An 18927-nucleotide genomic window follows, 5' to 3' on the forward strand; every position below is an offset into this window, starting at 1 on the left:
GGTGGAGGAGGTGCCCAAAGGGGGGTCAGAGCCGAGGGTCTTGGGCAGCTCAAAGAAATGAGGACTTCGACGGAGAAGTACAAGGGCCCGCCGTCAGCAGCGCCCTCGCTCACCGCTCACCGTGTTGTACGCACACGTGACTGTCCCGGGTCTCCCGGAGTGTCGAGTGTGACGGGACGTGACGGTATGGAATGTCACGGATACCGTCACAAGGCCCCACCGGAGGGGTCCTGGCTGCCAGTCATGGTCGAAAGTCCGGGCTCACTGGGCTCTCTGACTTGCACCACGGTGAGCCATCCTATTTGTCGTACACTAGCGATACGCTAGCGAGACGGACGATACGGCCTGGACGGCGACGGCCCCCGCTGATACGCCGACGGGCAGCGGGCAGGTATGGCGGCCAGTCAATCAGGCCGCAGCGGTACAAAATGCCCCATCGCCCCCTTTTCGTCTTTCTCCCTCTGCCTCTTCTCGTTGGTCGCCCACCCTCTCCAGCTCGTCCTCCAACCATCGCACAGAGCCGCCCTTACTTCGCTTCATCGTGCTGCGGTCCAGTTGGCGAGCCCAATCATTTTCGTTGGATCCAAGCACTTGTTCTGTGCCCACCGGGATCTTATCTAAGGTACGTTTGTGTCTGCTGCGCGTGGTATATGCCGGATCGTACCCTGCCAGGGTGCTACAATGTACTATGTACGATATGCGAATGTTTGTGGTGATCCTTTGTTTGCCCGCGACCCATCGTGATTGCCCTGTATTCCCTAGTTTTGGGTATGACCCTCGACGCTGCGGACGTGGGCATGATATGGGATCCATCCCACCTGGCCAGAGCTTCAATCCGGAGCTGGCTGAGCTTGGAGCTTCCCCAGAGTCTGCCAGAGCCTGGCCGGAGTCGCCAGAGCCTGATAGCAGCATCTCACATTCCGCCGGTGTAAACATGCGGTCCCTCGAGTGCCCGATGTACCCTGGCCGGTGTACATTGGGGACTGCCGGAGGGAGGGTATGGCCATAGCCGGAGAGCTCCCGGAGTGCCGCATCCCACGGCCCAGTCGACTTCCTCTCTTCCCCTCCCCCTCTCCCCAATCATCGTCGCCCTTGGATCCCTTGTTCTTTGTGGACGGAGAATATCCACGTTCTCCTGCGCTGCTCTCGCCCATTTGCCATCATCCCCCACTTTGCCCTCCAGGTAAATCCCAGCTTCCCCCAATCCCACGTTGCGCGCCCCCCCCAAAACAACGCGCTCCCCACGGTCGCATGCGCAGCCAACGTGTTTCATCCTCGCCCGCCACCTATTGGCCCTGTCATTTTATGCGCGCGCCTTGACGGCCTGCTCGGTCTGTCTGGCCTTCTGTTTCGTCTGCCTACCCGATCGCCTCGTCGCCCTGTCACCCGGCACGCGTCCCTGGCATTTACATCATCGTCGCATGCGCATCTATCCGCATAGCTTTCACCTGGCTAACATATGACATCTAGCCTGCGCGAAACTGATTCGCCCTGCACTGCCTCGGGCCTATTCGCCTCGATTTTAGTTCTGCCTCTGCAGACTGTAGATCGACTTGGTAAGTCGCTGCAGCCTCCAATTCCCGTGCCAACGCATACATCCCACTGGCCTTGCGGCCTAACCCACTTCCCGGGTTCTTCCAAGCCTGCCTTGCCACCATTTCCCCCAAGACAAGGGGAGGAAAAAGAAAAAAAAATAAAATAAAAAAGAAAACCCGAAAATGACAAACTCAACTTCTCTTTCTCGCGATCGGCCAAAATGTAATACTGACGATGGCAGGTCCTGTGGAAGAGTGAGAGTGACCTGGATAGCGCGCTCTCTGACTTTGGAGTCACATTCGCACTATATCAGGCACCTGCTAGTCCGAGCCCGCACCGCCTGGAGTCTTGAATTCGGTGCTGAAGCAAAGAGCGTGAAGAGAGATTGAACAAAAATCAAGCCTCGGAACTGCGGTCGCTGCACCTGAAATAGTCTCCGCGTAGCCTCAGCGGGGTGGCATAGGGTTGCCAACGCATCAAAGCATTGCCAGGCGAGGAATTCCCCTCCGGCCGACTGCATCATCGCCCAACCACGCTACACCCGTGGTCCTTGAACCGATTTGCTCAAAAGCGCCAAACCCTCCGTTCGAGATCTCCTCTCAGAGGCCCGTCTCTGCTGGAGAAATTGTCTTGCACTCCCTCGTGCCTGCAGTGTGTTTTAAGGTACGCGCCGTGTTTCCCCATGGAGGATCCCCACCCGCTCGAATCCAGTGACCGCGCGCTGCTGCAGCGCTGTACTCATGCTGACGCGACTGCCCGATAGGCTGCAGAACCGTTGTGGGCCCACGTCGAATCATCGCTCCCGACCGGTTGGCCTGGTGGTGATTCTCGACCCATCCTGCACGCGCCGCGGTGATATCGCCCGGCTCTTCTACCAAACAAAGCCCGTCTGGTCTGATCATCTTCTCCCTTTCGCGAACGGCGCACCAATCCGTCGCGTCGCCAACGACCTCCGTCCTCTTATTGGCGATTTGGGATTCGTAGATCCTCTCTCTGATCCTCCCCTGTCACGGTACCGCGCGACTGTGCGACAGAACCAACCCCGTCGCAGCTGCCATCATGGAGTACCCGCCGCAGTACCAACAGCCTCATGGCCAACATCCTCATGCTTCCTCACATATTCCCGGTCCCTACCAAGCTGCTCCTCCGAACGCTGGCCCCCCGGTTGGGTCTATGGCGTCGCCGACCAACGCGCAGCCACCGATGCAGCAGACTCATTCCGCCCATCAGACTTCACCCATTCTCCCTTCCCAACAACATTACCAACAAGCTCAGAATGGCCCCGGCGCCGTTCACCAGCAGATGAACTTCCCCCAGGGTTACGGCGTGACTGCGCCGATGCCCCAAACATATGGCATCTCGCCCACGCAGGCTGCCGCTATGGCTACCGCGGCTGCCTCCGGACAGTTCTATCCTCTTCACCAGGATTCCATGGCTGGACAGATGGCCCAGGGCTCACGAGGGTCGCCGCGCATGGCGTCTGGTGTGATGAAGCAAGACCGCAACCCTCGCTCACCGCCCCAAATGCCCGGACAAATGCCACCGATGGGCACCGGCGTCCCCATGGCGCCGAACTCCCAGATACAGCAGCGTCGGATGAGCCACGTCGGTAGCCCAGGAGTTCAAAGTGCACAGCCGGTCCTCAACCACGTCGGTCGTCCCTCAGTCGCTCCCCCGGGAGCGCCTCAGCCCATGGCCCAGGGCCACTCATCACCAGAAATGGTGGCTGGCAACAACCAAGAGGAGTCCCCGCTGTATGTCAACGCCAAGCAGTTCCACCGTATCTTGAAGCGTCGTGTCGCGCGCCAGAAGCTCGAGGAGCAGCTCCGTCTTACGTCTAAGGGTCGTAAGCCGTATCTGCATGAGTCGCGTCACAACCACGCGATGCGCCGACCTCGTGGTCCAGGTGGTCGCTTCTTGACTGCCGACGAAGTCGCCGCCATGGAGAAGAAGGCTGCTGAAGGAGGCGAAGACCTCGGTGATGTCTTGAAGGGCGAGAACGGCTCCGCCCAAAAGCGGAAGTCAAGCGAAGTTAATGACGAGAACGTTAACCCCAAGAAGACCAAGACAAGTGCCAGTGCCGATGGCAGCGAGCAAGAATCTGCCGAGCCGTCGGATGAGGATGGTTGAATAATTTGTTCTCAACCCGATTAGACCTTGCCCTGTTTGCCCTTTCCAAGTACCAGGTCACGTTCTCGCGGGCAAGTGCACTTTTCCTATGTTTTTTTTTTTTTTTCATTTGTCGTGACGGCTTTATGGATGGACGTATTCTGGATCTATTTCTATCAGTTTGTTCCTGGTTGTTTCTTATATTATTTCGAGCGAGCGATAACCCACTTCTCTTCTCCGTGCCTCATCACCACCTCTTTTCACCTCCACCCCTCACCTGACCCTGACCGAATCTCCTTATGATGTCTGTTTATAACTTTATGCTGGGATGATATCTTTTTTCTCATTTTACCCCCTTTTTCTCAGTATTCCCCACGATGGCCGCGCTGTTTGAGGACTGTTTCCAGAATGACTCAAATGCCTAGGTTGATTCGTCCATCAGTGCCTCTCAAAGGCCCTGCGCTCATCCTCTATCAACTTTGAACACCCTCTTAAGGTATGATAAAAGGTTGGGAAGAAGATTGACGTTTACCTTTGAAATGCCACTACGATCAGGCCGGCCTCGTCCTGTGTATATGAATGATTTGATCGACAGTACAGCGCCTGTTTCTGCGACTCCACTGTCTTTTCAATCCTCGTCTTTGTCTTTGTTCATTACCCGACTGCGTGAATTTCACTTCATGTTTTGCGTTCTCGGTGTATTTTTGGGTTTGGTTTCCGGGCTGGGATATTAGAGTGGATCTCCTTCATTGGAAAAACAGATGGATATGATGAAGATGGTTATCTTTCCCCTTGTTATGTTTACTGTTTTCTTTCCTTTATGTTTTGGCTTGGTGGAGACATGGATATGGACCAATTTGTCATGCTTATACCATTTGAACGAAAATACTGTTTTTATACGCTTTGATTGATGTTTTCCTTACTCTAGAATCTATTAGTGTATGTGTCGGATTCTTTGGCTACACGTTGAATGTTGTCTAGGACCGATGTTACACCTTCAACTTATTATAACTCCTTGACCTGATTTAGCAAGCATATCGGGCAAATCGGGATGTCCTCCTCCTTGGCCACAGACTTTATGACCAAATTTCGGAACATCTTCGGCGTTCAAACAGGAGGAAACGATCCACGCAGGTTCACTACAGGCGTCTAGACCATTACAAGGAATTATTGCAGTTTCATTCTAAGTGCGGTGCATTGTAATGCGGGATATCGTCGTAAATACAGAAACATTTCCTTCCGTTTATGTCCATTTAGCGAAACCAGCGCTAGATGGCTTACTAAATAAGAACCGGTAACACCTTCCATGCAAAGAGCCTGCCTCGATTCTCGGCACTCAGACGGCTTCCCAATCCATCGCATCAACCATGAACCCCCAGTCGTCCTCAGTCCCACTCCCCTCCTGACCATGATCTCCCGGTTTCTGACACAAATCCACATGTGCTTGAGCCCGAGCATAACCCTCCTCCAACCCAGCAAATATGCCCAAAACGATCTCCTCGAAATTGTAGCTGGCAAGCGAAGAAGACTCATCTCGGTCTCCTATCAGATCCCGCTCTTTTTCGTCAGCGGTCATATCGGCCGTTTTCCAACGGTTGCGCAGCTCCTTCGCTTTACGCAGCATCTCATGAGCCTTCCCCGACCCCAGAACCGGCGTCAGGGGCGTGTATTCTTCCTGGAGCGCCTGGAGCACATTCGCATGGTATCGATGTAGTCCTGCCCGCCCGCTAGCTCCATTCTGCAAATGCGCGCGCGCAGAAACGGTGATATTGAAAACAGCCAGCAAGTGGACGATAGCCCGTTCCAAGAGGGCGTAGTACTCGTGGAAGTCGATCTTGAACATGATCTCCGCGTGCGCGAGCGACTCGCTCGAGACAGCCTGATCGATCGGAATGGTCGCGAGGCGATAAGCCTCTGCCAGAAACGGGAGCTTCCATCGCAGTCTGGAGACGATTTTCATGAAGCGCGCGAGTTCTTCGTGCGGAGGGAGGAGACCGGTGCTGGGTGCTGGCGCTGGTGAGCGGGATTGCGAGGGGTAGGAACTGTGGTTGAGGAGCGGGGTTTCGGATCTTGGTCGGCGGAGAGAGGGAGTGGTGCTTGTGCCATTGTAGCGACCGCTCCCATCGGGAGCCCAGCGCGAGCTGAGCAGATCGCCCATGTTGAGGGTGTGTTGTGGAATGTGGAGAGTCGAAGCGGGACGACACGGTGCGCACGGGCCATATACAACGCGAGATCTGGCATTGCCCGTTGCGGACGATAATTTGTATTGTTCAGGTTGGTGCGTAAGAGCAAAGAAAATTCATGATTCCTACAAAAGCAGAGTCTTTTGATCCAGAAGCCTTTTTCACTTTTATACCACACAAAGTCAAGAAAAGTCAAGAAATAATCCCAAGAAAATGAGACAATCAGACAGCGTACCCTTGATGGACTGCCTGAGGAAGACTGCACTAAAAGATGAACAATTTCTGCTCAGCGCCCTTTGGCTCTATTCTTTTTGAATGTACTTAAAAAGAATAACTATACAATAAAATATTAGATGGACACTGCATCTCTGACACCCTAGTAAATGTTGGTGGGTATCTAATCAATGGCTCCAAAATCGGTCACCTACTCGATCGGCCATTAATGGCCTTAAAAGTGCATTACGCTTCAGTATCGTATGATTAAGAAATTTCCAATATAATATAGACCAAGTCTATGTTAAGTTAAATCTAATTTGCTCTAGTAAATTCTAAGCTCCGCTCAAGCTTATCCTTTATTGAAGGTACAGAAGTACTTGCAAATAAACCAACTTTTGTTAGAATCCAGAGTTTATTTAAAGCGTCAGGTCACTTTGAGAAATTGGAAGCAAGAGTGAGAAAGATAGCTTTTGTTTCAAAGAAGTTCAATGCATTTACTGTGGTGGCAATGTTGTGATGACTTGTTGTTTGCAGGTCCCGAAGATGCTCTTCGAGCTCATGGCAAGAATATTCAAGAAAATCTAAGTGTCCAGCAATGCATCAAACGAGGAGCAAAACGAGGAGCAATCAGCCGCAAGTCGGAGACCGATCCGACACATCCAGCCTCCTTTTACCCCTCGAGGCCTTTGCGGAGGCAGACAGTGCCCGGCGACTGAGACATACAATTGTTTCCAGCGTTCACCCCTGAAGTCCTGACGGCCGTTCACCCTCCACCACCACTCTTTCCCATGTTGCTCCGCCCGTCAGATCTTCAACCTGGCGCTGCACCACCCTCCGCCGCGAAATCGTCCGAGGTCAGGGCTACACATCGTCAGCATCCCGGCCGGCCTCCGTGTGTCAGGTGACTCCACCCCAGGCACCGCGCTAGCCGTGTCAGGGCTAGTGGCCTCTCCAGCTCTCTCCAACTGCGCGCGCCTCCCCATCGCCTCCTCCCATCGACCCCAGGCTGAGCTCGTCGCTGGCCTTTCAATCGCTCTTTACAAGGCTTCTTGTAGGTGGCCTTTCCTTTTTATTATTTCCTGCATTCTCATACACAACCTTTCGTCTCCGGACTACCCTTTATGTTCCGGTTATCATCTGCTTTCCCCGCTCATTCTTTGTCATTCTGCTTGCCCCGAACACCGCAACTGCGCCGCCCGCGCTTTCGCGAGACCACATGGCTTCTCATGGATTCCCGCTTGTTGCCGGGGCATACTAGAGGGGAATCGCGCCTGATATCGTCTTGATCTTCGCCTTTCGGCTTCGGCCGGCCGGTCAGGGCATGTCCTCGTGCCGACGGTCGCTCCATTTCATCTATTTCCAGCCCCTGATTTCATTGTCTCTTTATCACCGCTACGCCACTTTTTCGCTTCCTAATTTGATTGGAGTTGACATTGACGATACCCATCTTAGCTTATCGCGCACGCTTGCGACAAATCCGTCGACATATTGTGACTTACCGCATTGCCTGGACCGACACCGACATTCCGAACCAAGAGAAGTGCCTGTCAACCCCAATTGGTTGCCGCAAGCGCCGTGAACTTCGCACGTGTACGTTTGTATCGGAAACCGCTTGGACAAGATGGACTCCTACGATGGCTACACGTCCCCGAGACGCTCCCGCGATGCAGATTCATTCGCCGGCCGAGCGCCTGACGAGTACCGACGTCGATCTCCATGTAAGTCGGCAGATTACACCGTTCTTAACATCCGAAGAGTGCTGTTTCTAAGCTCAATATTAGCCCCCCGACGCCGCCGTGGCCGTTCCCGCTCTCCCATGATTGATCGGTACGAGCCTTCTGATCGCCGTTCGAGAGACAATTATTACAATGGCTCGCGTGACGGTGGTCATCGGGAAGGCCGGCGACGTGCTTTGTCCCCAAATGTGGGACAGAAAGACTCATACACACCCGATGATTCTATCACCCATAATCGATATGTCGATCCTCTTTCCCTCGACTACACTCTAGACATCAAAGAGTTCCGCGTCTGGTGGCGGGACGAACAGGATGTTAAGAGAACGAAAGAGCGCACCAAGGGTATCAAAGAAGAACGTGAAAGCCGCGAGGACCGAGACAAAGAAGAGGCTCGTCTTGAAAAAGATTACAGCGACTATCTCATCAAATTTACTCGGGCTTTTGTACTCAAGCACAGGAATGATGAGTGGTTCAAAGAACGGTATGTTGATGAGGTTCGGAACCCTCTTCGCAGCCGCCTTCTGGCTTTCCGCAAAGGGGCGTACGAACAATGGGAGCGTGATCTGAGCGAGGGCCTTTTTGATGATTTCACTTTGGAAGGCATCTACAAGAGCGAACACGATGGCGCTGGTGGAGTTGTCGAGAAGGAAGAAGGCGAGACAACCGCCGTTGGTGAGACGCTGGGGCCCCAGGACTTGCTCCCGGTTCGCGGTGGAGATCTCCGCGATGAAGCTCTTTACCAGCCAACCTTGCTTATCAAGACATTGGCACCAAATATTAGCCGCGACAGGGTTGAGGAGTTCTGCAAAGAGCATCTCGGCGAGGGCGAGGGAGGCCTTAAGTGGCTGAGCCTCGGTGAACCCAAGGATCACAAAAAGTTCCATCGTATGGGATGGATCATGCTGAACCCGGGTAGCGAGACGGCGACTGCTGTCGAGGCGGGCGACGAACATGATACGGGGAGCATTGATTTTGAGATGAATCAAGATCCAAAGACTAACGAGGCCAGTGCTACCAGCACTGCCGAGAAGGCTCTTTCTGTCGTGAATGAAAAGAAGATTCACGACCCGGTCCACGGCGACTTCACTTGTCATATGGGTGTCCACTCTCCCCCTCCCATCCTAAGAAGGCTCTCTGGGATCTCTTCTCTGCTCCGAAACGGATCGAAAAAGACCTCGGCCTTGTGCGGAGACTCGTTGAAAAGTTGGATGAGGAAATGGCCACAGAGGTCAGTGATGAGGTCAATGCTGCTACTAAAATCGAAGATCGAGTCGAGGACTTGAAGCGGAAGGGGTGGTTGCAACCTCCAGTCACCGGTCCTGTTAGTGCCAAGCAGAACGGTTTCGATCCTGACTCCGTGGACGAGAAGTTTGAGGATGGCGAGGAGACCGAAGCCCAATCCAGCAATGATGTCGATGACATGGATTTGTTGGCGATGAAAAAGAATTTGGACTTGATGATCGAGTACCTACGACGCGTTCACACTTTCTGCTTTTTCTGCGTGTTCGAGGGTGATTCGGTGCATGGCCTTATTCACAAGTGCCAGGGGCATCTTCGCCGACCGCGCAGTGGTCTCTCGGCCCGGTCTGAGGAGGTTGCTGACGCTACCACCAATGGATTGGATTTCCCTCCTGAAGAGGAAGAGGACAAGGAAGAGGGAGAATCTTCACCATCGCAGGAGAGGCGGAATCGACGACCGGCTTCGAAAGCAGAGCAACAGTTGCTTCGAGCGTTCAACTGGGTCAAGAATTTTGAGGATAAGCTGAACCTCATTCTGGACCCAGAGACAGTTGATTTGCGCAAATTCCACGGCATGGACGAAGAAGAGGCAACCGTCGACGAGTTACTGATGAAGCATGTCACCAAGCGGGAGGTGCAAAATTCGGACAATCCGATCCGCTTCGATTGTAAATTGCCCGACTGCAGCAAGACCTTTGCGGCTGAGCGTTTCTGGCTCAACCATGCCACGGGTGGTGGAGCTGCGGGCCAGCCACCGAAGAACCCCGGCCACCAGGCGTTCCGCGCGAACATCAAGAGAGATGTAAGTTGAATACTCTGCGTTTGCGGTTTTTCAGAATAGAACTTACTTTGGACTTAGATGGCACTTGTCAAGAGGTTTGCTCTGGATCCATCTCGCATCTCATTACCACGCCCCGACCAAAACACCAAGAACCAACAGCTGCCACCACTTGCCGCGGGCCCCCGTGGGTCTAACATGCACATGTCATACATGGCGTACCCCGGGGGCCATCCCTGGCGGATTCCCAGTTGGAGGCATGCCCATGATGGCGAGAGGCGCAGGTTCCTGGGGTAATAATGGCATGATGCCTGGTGATGGTGGTTTGCATCAACCCGGAGTCATGCGCCGTGGAAATAATCGCTACAACAGCAACCGTTCCGGTCCGTACGACCGCCGCCGCCCCAACAACAATGGCCGACTCAGCCCCGTCCGCATGCCTAACATGTACGGCGCGGGCCACTTCCCTCCCGTCCCACCCGGCCATCCTGCAGCAGCCATGGTCGCTGCACCCTTCCCTGACTCCATGACCGCCGGTGGGGGACAGCCACCCCGCGAGTCAGTTCAAGGGCGCAGCATTAAGAGCTACGAGGACCTCGATGCTGTTGGTGGATCCGGCAGCGGTGAGCTGAACTACTAGCTGTGAAAGCCGAGCCATATTGAGGTACTTCTGATGTTAAACCGGCACTTGTGAAAAGTAAATCACGCTCTTTCGCATTTTTTTTTCGCTTCTATTTTACGGTGCGTGGCGTAAAAGGTCAAAGCAAGGGTTTATTTTCTGGATGCGCACCTTTTTTCTCCGAATATTCCATGATCAATGTTGACGGAGGATATTGTTCATGGACACTTTTAGCAGGTGCTCAAGCAGGGTATGCTTTACTTCTGTCGAGGCTGATATTCTTCGGCTGTGGGATGTGGCTTTTTCCCTGTCCACTCTTTTCTTTCAATTTTCTGACTTGTTTTTGATTTCGTTTAGCATGTACAATATCATTCGGCGGCCATAAATTGAGCTTTCAAACATCAGTAGTTTATTTCGTATTGATATTAGTGTACCACACCTTGTCTCCGGCAATCTCTCACATTAGAAGATTAATTAAAAAACCTGATCGAACTGGGTGCCATCGACGTTGATTGCCATCCCTGCCATTTCCCAAACAGCATTATATTCTCATGCACTAATAGTGTACCTTGTTGTTGCCAGAACACCCATCCGATCATCTACCCGGCCATCTAGCTCACCCGCGGAGTACTATCAAATATCTAAACCCCAGAGAGGGCGCGTGACTGTCTACAAAAAGTCTTCTCACGTATGGGTTGAATGTTGCTATTTTGACCAGAAGGAATCCTCTGGGAAATGAAAGGGTGACACAGCGACATCTGCCTCCACACACCTGGTGGGAAACCACGACTTTATCCTCGGAAGATCAATGCGACACAATTCAGATTCTCGAATGAAGGGAAAGTATCTAAAATCAGGCCAAGTACTAGAACTCATTACTCATAACGGGAGTGGAAAAATTGTCATCAAAACATCACGGCATCCGGATAACGATCTCCTCCCTCGAATCCCGCCATTCAGCGCCCATCCCTCGGATCCGGCGCTCACTCGCAAGGAAGAGCAGCAGGTAGATATGCATGGCAATTTCGCCCCAAGCGTAGACTTTTAGCACGACGGACAAGGATTCGGGCACATGAGATGGAATATATGCGGACATGGGATCTTCTGAGGTGGTTGATGCGGTCGACGGCAAGGTGTCGTGCTCCGTATCAGCTTCAGTTTTCTCTAAGATACACCATACGCCCCAGCCCGCTCGGGCGTCTCTTCCGATAAAGTCGGACAGAAACGACCAGAAGCGGTGGAAGAACGACGGCTCCCACAAGAGTTGATTATTTGGATTGAGTGGGGTTGGGTTTTGTTCTTCTGCGGGAATAGATATTTTTAGTGCCCAATACCCTCGCTCCAATTTCTCCAATTCTCTGCTTTGATGGAGGGGTTTGTAAGTCCTTGCACGCTTGAGTCGCTCAGTAAGCATAGATAGGGTTGGGGTGATGTGCGTGGTAAAGGGGGAGGTGGAGATTGGGGGCGGCGGGGGATGAATTTCCATTGGGAGGGAATGGAGGAGGGAGGTGGGGGACCGCGGATGGGATTGGGTTGTGGCGAGCGGGATTGTCTGGTTCTGATGAGTTTGATCTGGCGATAGAGACGCCGAGCAGGATTCCACCAGGATCGGCGATGTGGTCGGTGCATTGGGAGCCGTGGTTGAGATATCAAGCTCGCGGCCGGCGTCGTGACGGCGGCGTTTAGGGGAGGGTTGGTCCGGGGCAGACGGAGGTTCCTGCGAGCCATCCCAGACGCCGGGCGTACCGGCGACAGCACGCGCACCTGTCACATCACCCGCACTCGCATCCGCCATAGCGGCTGGCGAAGGAGAGGCGGAAAGGGTGGATGCGACACGAGGCTGTTGTTGTGCCTGACAGGAGGGCTGCGAGTCAGGAATAACGCTGACCAGGCTGTCCAGAGAATGGGGAGATTCCGGACGCGGCCGACGCGCGGACGCCGGCCGAGGACGATCTAAGGACGCCGGGGCACTGGCGCCGGGCCCGATCGCGGTCGAGGGTCCAGGGCTAAGGATCCGCTGAGGATCGGGGGCTGGACCAGTGTCATGGCCCGAGCGAGGCAACACGGCTTGGCCTTCCACATCGGGGATGCCCCCATCTGCAGCTGCAGGGAAGCAGGGGTGAGGCGAGTGAGTAGACGAGGAGGTCGAGCCCGAGACCGTGAGGGCGTCTGGCTCTAGCAGCGCGACTGGGACAGACGTTGCCGGTGCAGCTGTCACGGGCGACTGCGTCGAGTCGAAGGCGAGTCGGCTATGGCGGGTGTCTGCCGTCACCAGCAGCTGGGAGGCCGGCTGGAAGGCCAGGATGGCCGCAATCCGGGCGCGGTGTCGCGCATCATCGCCGACGCTGCTCGGGGCGGACACATGGACGCGGATCTCCATGGGCGGCGCCCCGATTCGGAGGGTGTGGTCGCAGTATTTGTCACAACTGTGTGATGAAGTGCAGAAGAACTATCGATTCCGCAACTGATCTCATCACGCTAGCGCCTGGACCAGGGCGGGTGCAAAGTTGGAACGGTGGAAAGCTGGTTTTCGTGCGGCCAATGCGGACCGATAGCATTCGCCAGGCCTTTTCATAGGAGACTCGAGGCATCGAGAATTGGTCGCAGTATTTTTGTCGGACTATCCACGCGATGGGCGTACAGGCGGGAAATGGCGCCGTTTGTGGAGCCGGAAGGAAAGGCCTGGTTGCAGAACCTAATTCCGTAGGCTCAGCATCGAATTCTCTCTTCTTTCTTCCTCCTCTGTTGTGTTGTGCTTCGCTCCGTCGGTCTCAGGGCGTGCCGTGCGAAGTCGAAGCTGTGTGTTGCGTCGCAAGTATCTTAAAGCCGTCGACGTGCCAAGCCCGTCCTCTCACATTCCTCCTCCACTCCTCAACGGTTGCGGGCTCTCTTCCTCAATTCCTCCTCCCTCCCAGGCACCATGGCCAACGGTGGGGTCTATTCCATCGACCAGATGCAGCAGCAGCCTGGTGAGTCGTGATCTCGTCGTCCCCATCTCGAAGCTGCCGAGGCCTGGAGCAGAGCAGCATTGGCAAACAAGCAGCTGGAGGCCGTTGCGACAGCCTCCGGGGCTTGGCCGGTCGTTCGATCCCTTGATCGGGCCTCAGCCTGGCCAGAAACTGCCCCGGAACTCTTTTCTGCTCTCCCGCGGTCGAGATATCCCTTGACATCGTGGGTCATGACTGACGTCCTTGCGCCGGGCCATCCCGTTCAACGGGAGGCGCCCCGGTGCGTTTATGACAGAACAACCGTCGACCCCGACGAGATCGGGCTTCGGGGGTGAATTCTTCAAACTTTTCGGAGGTGGCGGCGGCGGCGGCGCAAACAATCCTCCCAAGAAAGTAACGCGAGGTGAGGGCTCTTGTGCGCCACGATCGATGGAACGATCTCAGATCCACTAACCATCTCGATCTTCCCGCAGATGGCCAACCGCCAAAACGTCGAGGACCGAAACCCGACAGCAAGCCGGCCCTGACCCGCCGGCAGGAACTGAACCGCCAGGCCCAAAGGTAGACAGGATCCATCCGGTCGCCATCACTGAAATCTAACACAAATCGCACAGGACCCATCGCGAACGCAAAGAACAGTACATGCGGGCGCTAGAGACAGAAGTGTCGCGGTTACGAGAGGCCTTCACCACCACGACGTCCGAGTCAAACCTGCAAATTCAACAACAGAAGGAGATGTTGCAGTCAGTGCGGACCGAAAATGACATTCTCAAGGAGATTCTCATCGCGCACGGCATTAATTATGAGCCCGAGCTGGAGCAGCGCCGGGCGGAACGGGGCCCGACCATGGGATACCAGTCGAGCCCCGTCGCGGCCAGCAGCACTGGATCGCAAACTGCCGGCTTCGCCAATTCAACCAGCGACCAACAAAATACCACTCCGGCAACCTCGATCTCAACCGGTCTGAGCCCTCGCGCCGGTGGTGGTGTGGAGCATCCCGAGGTCTCACCCCCGATGGCCTTTGCACCCCAGCAGCAAGTATACCATGCAGGCCCGAGCGAAGGTATCGGAGCCATGGATCGGTCCGCATCCGTATGCCACATGGGAGACAGCCATATGGGGGATGCTCCAGTACCCGCGCTTGGCGGCGTCTTTGAAAGCGACCCACAACTACAAATTGACTTTATCTTGACGTACGCCACACACTGATCTTTTTCCTTTCTGAATCAGGATAGTATGCTAATTTTTCTTTCACAGCTTGGAGGGCCCTTGCCGCGAGCACACGGACTACCTGTGTCGCCGCTCCGTCACCGAAGCCGACGACGAGGACATGCCGTTCTCCGGGCATGCGCTGATGGCCACTTGCCCACCACCCAGCTATATCTCCAATACGACCCCCGATCAGCCCTATCCACACAAAACCCCAGACCTTCCACTCGCCAACCTCGGAACCCTTCTGAATCTCAGTCGCCAGCTTGTCACAGATGGCCAAATCACACCAATCATGGCCTTGCAATGCCTCAAGAACCACGAGCTTTACCAATCTCTCAGTCGCGACGATGTCAAGATTATCATCGAAACTCTCAATACGAAGGTCCGCTGTTACGGCTTTGGTGCCGTTGTCGAGGACTTCGAGTTGATTGATTGTTTGAGCAGTGTGCTCGGCACCAAGGTTGATCTGAGCATGGTGCGTCACCGAGACGATACTATTTACTCGTGATCTGGTACGTCGGTCCTCTGTTCTCCCTTGTCATCGGGGAACGGATGACAGCGAGCGTGCGACCATAGCAAACGATAACGAAGTCTCATGTCTGGAAAAATCCTGTTTTTGGCGTGTCATTGGAGTGAATTTTGCCTTCCCTTTGTTTCGGGTTGTGCGGCCGAGGCCAAATTTCATATGTTCTTTCTTTCCTCTATATCTCTTCAACCACCATTTTACCTGAGAAACACCACCACCCTAGGGACCTTTTCTTACACTTTATCTAAACTATCTCTCATCTTCGATCTTGTTGTCTCACCTAATCTTCTCTTTCTCCTTGCTATCTATCTCTTCTGTTGCTCTGGAGATGTATATATTCGAAAACGGAAATGGCAGTTGGTACTGGTATCTACCACGGGAGTTAACTTTTCTTTCTTTTGTGGATCCTTGTGCTGGAGACAAGGGCATTTCAATCGACCTCAACATTCATTTCTATTCTCAATGTGATAAGTATCAATCTGTATCGGTAGTGTAGTATCTTGGTCAACGCCAATCTCATATTCCGGCCTAGTCCACAGGCGGTCAAAACCGATAGTTCGGCTCTCACGGGGCACCGGTTTCACAATATTGACCAGATTTCTATTGGAGTTGCTTGAATGTAATGCCTTCAATTCAAAGGGCAGTTGGTGCATGGTTAGAACGATGTGAATGGGAATCAATGACCTTTACGTATACTTCACGCGGTGCTACACTCCAAGGTTGTGATTGTACTGTACGAGTATGATGGGAAGCTGCACGTGATGAATGAAATCAACACTTGACTTGGAATGAGGTTGGAATTCAAAGCGGTCATAACTGATCGTCGTTATCAAACTTTTGCAACATATGCACACCCAAAGAAACAAATAAGGAAAATGGGCCTAGTCAAGAAAGAATAGCGCATTAAGAATGGATATCTACTCGTCAGACTCATCACCCTTGTCCTCCTCCTGCTCGAGCTCAGCCTCCTCATCCTCATCGAAAGTAGTGGCAGGAACGCTGTACAGGCGCAGAACAGACTTGTTGGGGTCCTTGATCAGGACGTACTTCTTCACAGCATCGGCGGGCTCATCGGCATCAAGAGCACGGATGCGGTCAACGATAGTACGGACAATACCCCAGCCGTTACTGAGATTTAAGTTCATCTGAGTAGCGAACTCCTTAGGCTTGTAGCCAACAACGCCGAGAACGACGTGACCAGCGGCAGAGCGGGGGTTGGCGCGAGACACGAAACCGAGCTTCATGCCGTCAGCCTTGGCCAGAATAGCCTGGGTAGTCCAGCGAGCAAGCTTGCAGGAGTTGTTCTTCATCTCAGTAGCCAGAACGGCACCACGCTGGGAGGCGAGCTTGGAGCGCCAGTCCAGGGCGTTGCCGGAGCCGGGAGCCTTGCTGTCGAACTCGTTCAGAGCCTTGACAATCAGCTGCTGGTCGAGGCCACCGGTGGGGTTCTTCATGACAGCGTCGACCTCAGTCCGAACAACCATCTGGAGGGGCTCGTCGTCACGCTCCAGACCAATGTCGAAGCGGCGGTACTTGTAACCCTTGGAGGCCAGGGGCTCAGTCTCCTCAGCCTCGTTGTAGAAGGGGTTGGGCTGAGCGAAGGCGACCTTAGCCTGGGGAGACTCGGTCACGGTCTGCAGAGCGAAGTTGTGGTTGATGAAGGTGGCTTCCATGGCGAGAGCAGAGGGGGTGTTGATCTGCTCCTGCTTGCCAGAGGCCTCGGCGACCTCGAGAGGAGCATCGTAGGCGTTCTCGTTGACGGTAACAAGGTCAAGAGAGGCACCGTTGCGCTTGTCAAGGTAGATCTTGTCGCCCTGGTGGACGATCACAATATCCCAAGAGTAGACGGAGCGGGTAGCGCACATGAGCATGGAAAGGATGTCGGAGGTAGCGAAAACGGTGGCAGCGTTCTTCTCGGCAAGCTGGTGGATGACAGGGTCCTGGGAAGTGGTCACGTTATAGGCGGCACGGTCGAGGGCCTGGATTCGGCGCTCGGCGTTCTTGACGGGAGGCTTGTCATACGAGCGGTCGTAGTAGTACAGGAAACCGTAGGTGTCGAGGTCTTCGCCCTCAGGAGCCTCGAGGTTCAGCTTGGACAGACGGCTGAAATCAACCTCCTCCAGCATCTGCCACTCGGGGCGCACGTTGACAGAGGGCTCACGGGTGCGCTGGGGCTTGTCATAGTCCTTCCAGCCGAAGCGACGGCCACGACCACGGCCGCCACCGCGGTTGTCGTAGAAGCGGTCATTGCCACGGCCACCACCGGCGCGCTGGAACGCACCACGTCCACCACGCTGAGCCATACCACCGCGCTGGCCACCACGTCCACGGAAAACGGTACCACCGCCACGACCGAAGGTGCGCTTGGTCGATGTACGGGTGTTGTCGACAACGGAGAAGGAGGACTCGTCCTCGGCAGCGGCAACAGTGAAGAGACTGCCGGAGCCAGCACCGTAGACCTGCTGGTCTGTACCGACAAAAAAGTCATTATGGGTTCTTTGTGATTGAGCATCCCTCCAGCTTTCGAAGGGAGAGGCTGTCAAAGTATTTGGGGTAGGTTGATTCTCACCTCTGAAGTTACGGTTGTACTGCTGACGGCCTTGACGTTCACGGTCCTTGGACTCGGCAGTCCAGTCGGCCATGCGGCCCAACTTGTCGCCCTTTGAGAAGGGAGCGTAGGGCACACCGTTCAGCATGTTGTCGCTGGAGCTGGTGGGGCCCCAGGAGTCGTCCGCCGGGAGGGCGGACACGAGATCCGCGATCGAAGTTGGAGCCATTTTGCAGCAATTGAAGACTGAAATGGCGACGGGTGATGTGGTATGGTGGGGGAGGGATTTGCGGGAAGTTTTTGTGTCGCGAGGCTGTGGCTGGTGCGGCTCACCGCCACATCACGTGGGTGCCACAGCTGGTGTATGCCCAACTCAGTAGAGACTTCATCGCCTTTGTTTCTGTGTGTGTGTGTAAAGGTTCAGGAGGCACCATTGCTATTATTTGCATGTGACAAAATTCGCTCGCGGAATGCTCCCCAGCTGAGAATTTTCGGAATGTGTGCCTCGACACTATGGAGACTTGGGTCCAATTTTGAGGCCCCGACGGCTTGCGAGATAACCAGAGACATGTCTTGGACTGCGTTTCCTTCACGTGAATGATCTCTGCACTTATCGGTGAATACTATGACGACGAGACAAAGGCATCTGTGAGAGCATGGATTTGTCCCCAGAGACCGGCTACAGTCTCGCACCCCAGAGATTGACTAGCGTACCGATCGAAGTCAACCAGCACTCCGGACCCGGGGCTCCCAGTTCGCCTAGGATGAAGTGGTTCGTCCACTGTGCAATGAACGCAGTTATGCTTATCACCGCTGCTCGGATAGACTGGAGTTCCGACTCCGTCTCCCGCAATACACGCTCATGACAAATTGGTGGATACATCATCCCTGGGAGTTGACAGGGCAGATTTGCTTTTGCCTGCAATATCAAATCGATCCATCTGGCTGCCGATAGGCCCGTTCATCAGAATTGCCCCTGTTCCTTGCGATAGATCAGCATCTTGGCAGTTGCCAGGCCTGTCAATGGATACCGAACACTACGAATTGAAATTGGATCCCCGAGAAGCGGCTCCACTGATAACAACTCCCTTCATTCCCACCACCCGGAGCAGAGAACTGAACACTCGCCCCGCTGACTATTGTCTTCCGACATGGATTTTGAGGGCATGCACGACTATAATTGCAGTCAGGCCCACGCTCAGACCAGCTATGATCGACGGCCAAGAAAGGTCGCTTAGGGCAAGGTATAGCTACCGCCGGCCTCGGTTGTCGATCAC

The 18927-nt window shown here is 54.4% G+C and overlaps 6 protein-coding genes across 6 annotated transcripts; 3 read left to right on the plus strand and 3 right to left on the minus strand.

Annotated features, from left to right (window-relative positions):
* Positions 1-2595: 2595 nt before the first annotated feature.
* Positions 2596-3666, plus strand: hapB (CCAAT-binding transcription factor subunit HAPB; the record flags this gene model as incomplete). The annotated part of the gene is made up of 1 exon (XM_056622441.1): positions 2596-3666. One exon carries the CDS (start codon positions 2596-2598, stop codon positions 3664-3666), a length of 1071 nt encoding a protein of 356 aa, XP_056469857.1.
* Positions 3667-4981: 1315 nt separating this feature from the next.
* On the minus strand, positions 4982-5803 carry N7532_009951 (uncharacterized protein; the record flags this gene model as incomplete). Its single annotated transcript, XM_056622442.1, has 1 exon — positions 4982-5803. One exon carries the CDS (start codon positions 5801-5803, stop codon positions 4982-4984), a length of 822 nt encoding a protein of 273 aa, XP_056469858.1.
* A 1862-nt stretch (positions 5804-7665) lies between these two features.
* N7532_009952 (putative arsenite resistance protein Ars2) lies at positions 7666-10437 on the plus strand (the record flags this gene model as incomplete). Its single annotated transcript, XM_056622443.1, has 5 exons — positions 7666-7762; positions 7826-8850; positions 8907-9821; positions 9879-9984; positions 10049-10437. The coding sequence occupies 5 exons, from the start codon at positions 7666-7668 to the stop codon at positions 10435-10437; spliced, it is 2532 nt and encodes an 843-aa protein (XP_056469859.1).
* An 892-nt stretch (positions 10438-11329) lies between these two features.
* N7532_009953 (uncharacterized protein) lies at positions 11330-12796 on the minus strand (the record flags this gene model as incomplete). Its single annotated transcript, XM_056622444.1, has 1 exon — positions 11330-12796. One exon carries the CDS (start codon positions 12794-12796, stop codon positions 11330-11332), a length of 1467 nt encoding a protein of 488 aa, XP_056469860.1.
* An 856-nt stretch (positions 12797-13652) lies between these two features.
* flbB lies at positions 13653-15084 on the plus strand (the record flags this gene model as incomplete). The annotated part of the gene is made up of 4 exons (XM_056622445.1): positions 13653-13767; positions 13838-13925; positions 13979-14557; positions 14622-15084. 4 exons carry the CDS (start codon positions 13653-13655, stop codon positions 15082-15084), a joined length of 1245 nt encoding a protein of 414 aa, XP_056469861.1.
* A 935-nt stretch (positions 15085-16019) lies between these two features.
* N7532_009955 (eukaryotic translation initiation factor 3 subunit D) lies at positions 16020-17879 on the minus strand (the record flags this gene model as incomplete). The annotated part of the gene is made up of 1 exon (XM_056622446.1): positions 16020-17879. The coding sequence occupies one exon, from the start codon at positions 17877-17879 to the stop codon at positions 16020-16022; it is 1860 nt and encodes a 619-aa protein (XP_056469862.1).
* Between the last annotated feature and the right edge of the window lie 1048 nt (positions 17880-18927).

This window comes from Penicillium argentinense, assembly GCF_028826775.1.
Source record: "Penicillium argentinense strain IBT 30761 chromosome Unknown utg000010l_segment0_segment0, whole genome shotgun sequence".
Classification (NCBI taxonomy): Eukaryota; Fungi; Ascomycota; class Eurotiomycetes; order Eurotiales; family Aspergillaceae; genus Penicillium; species Penicillium argentinense.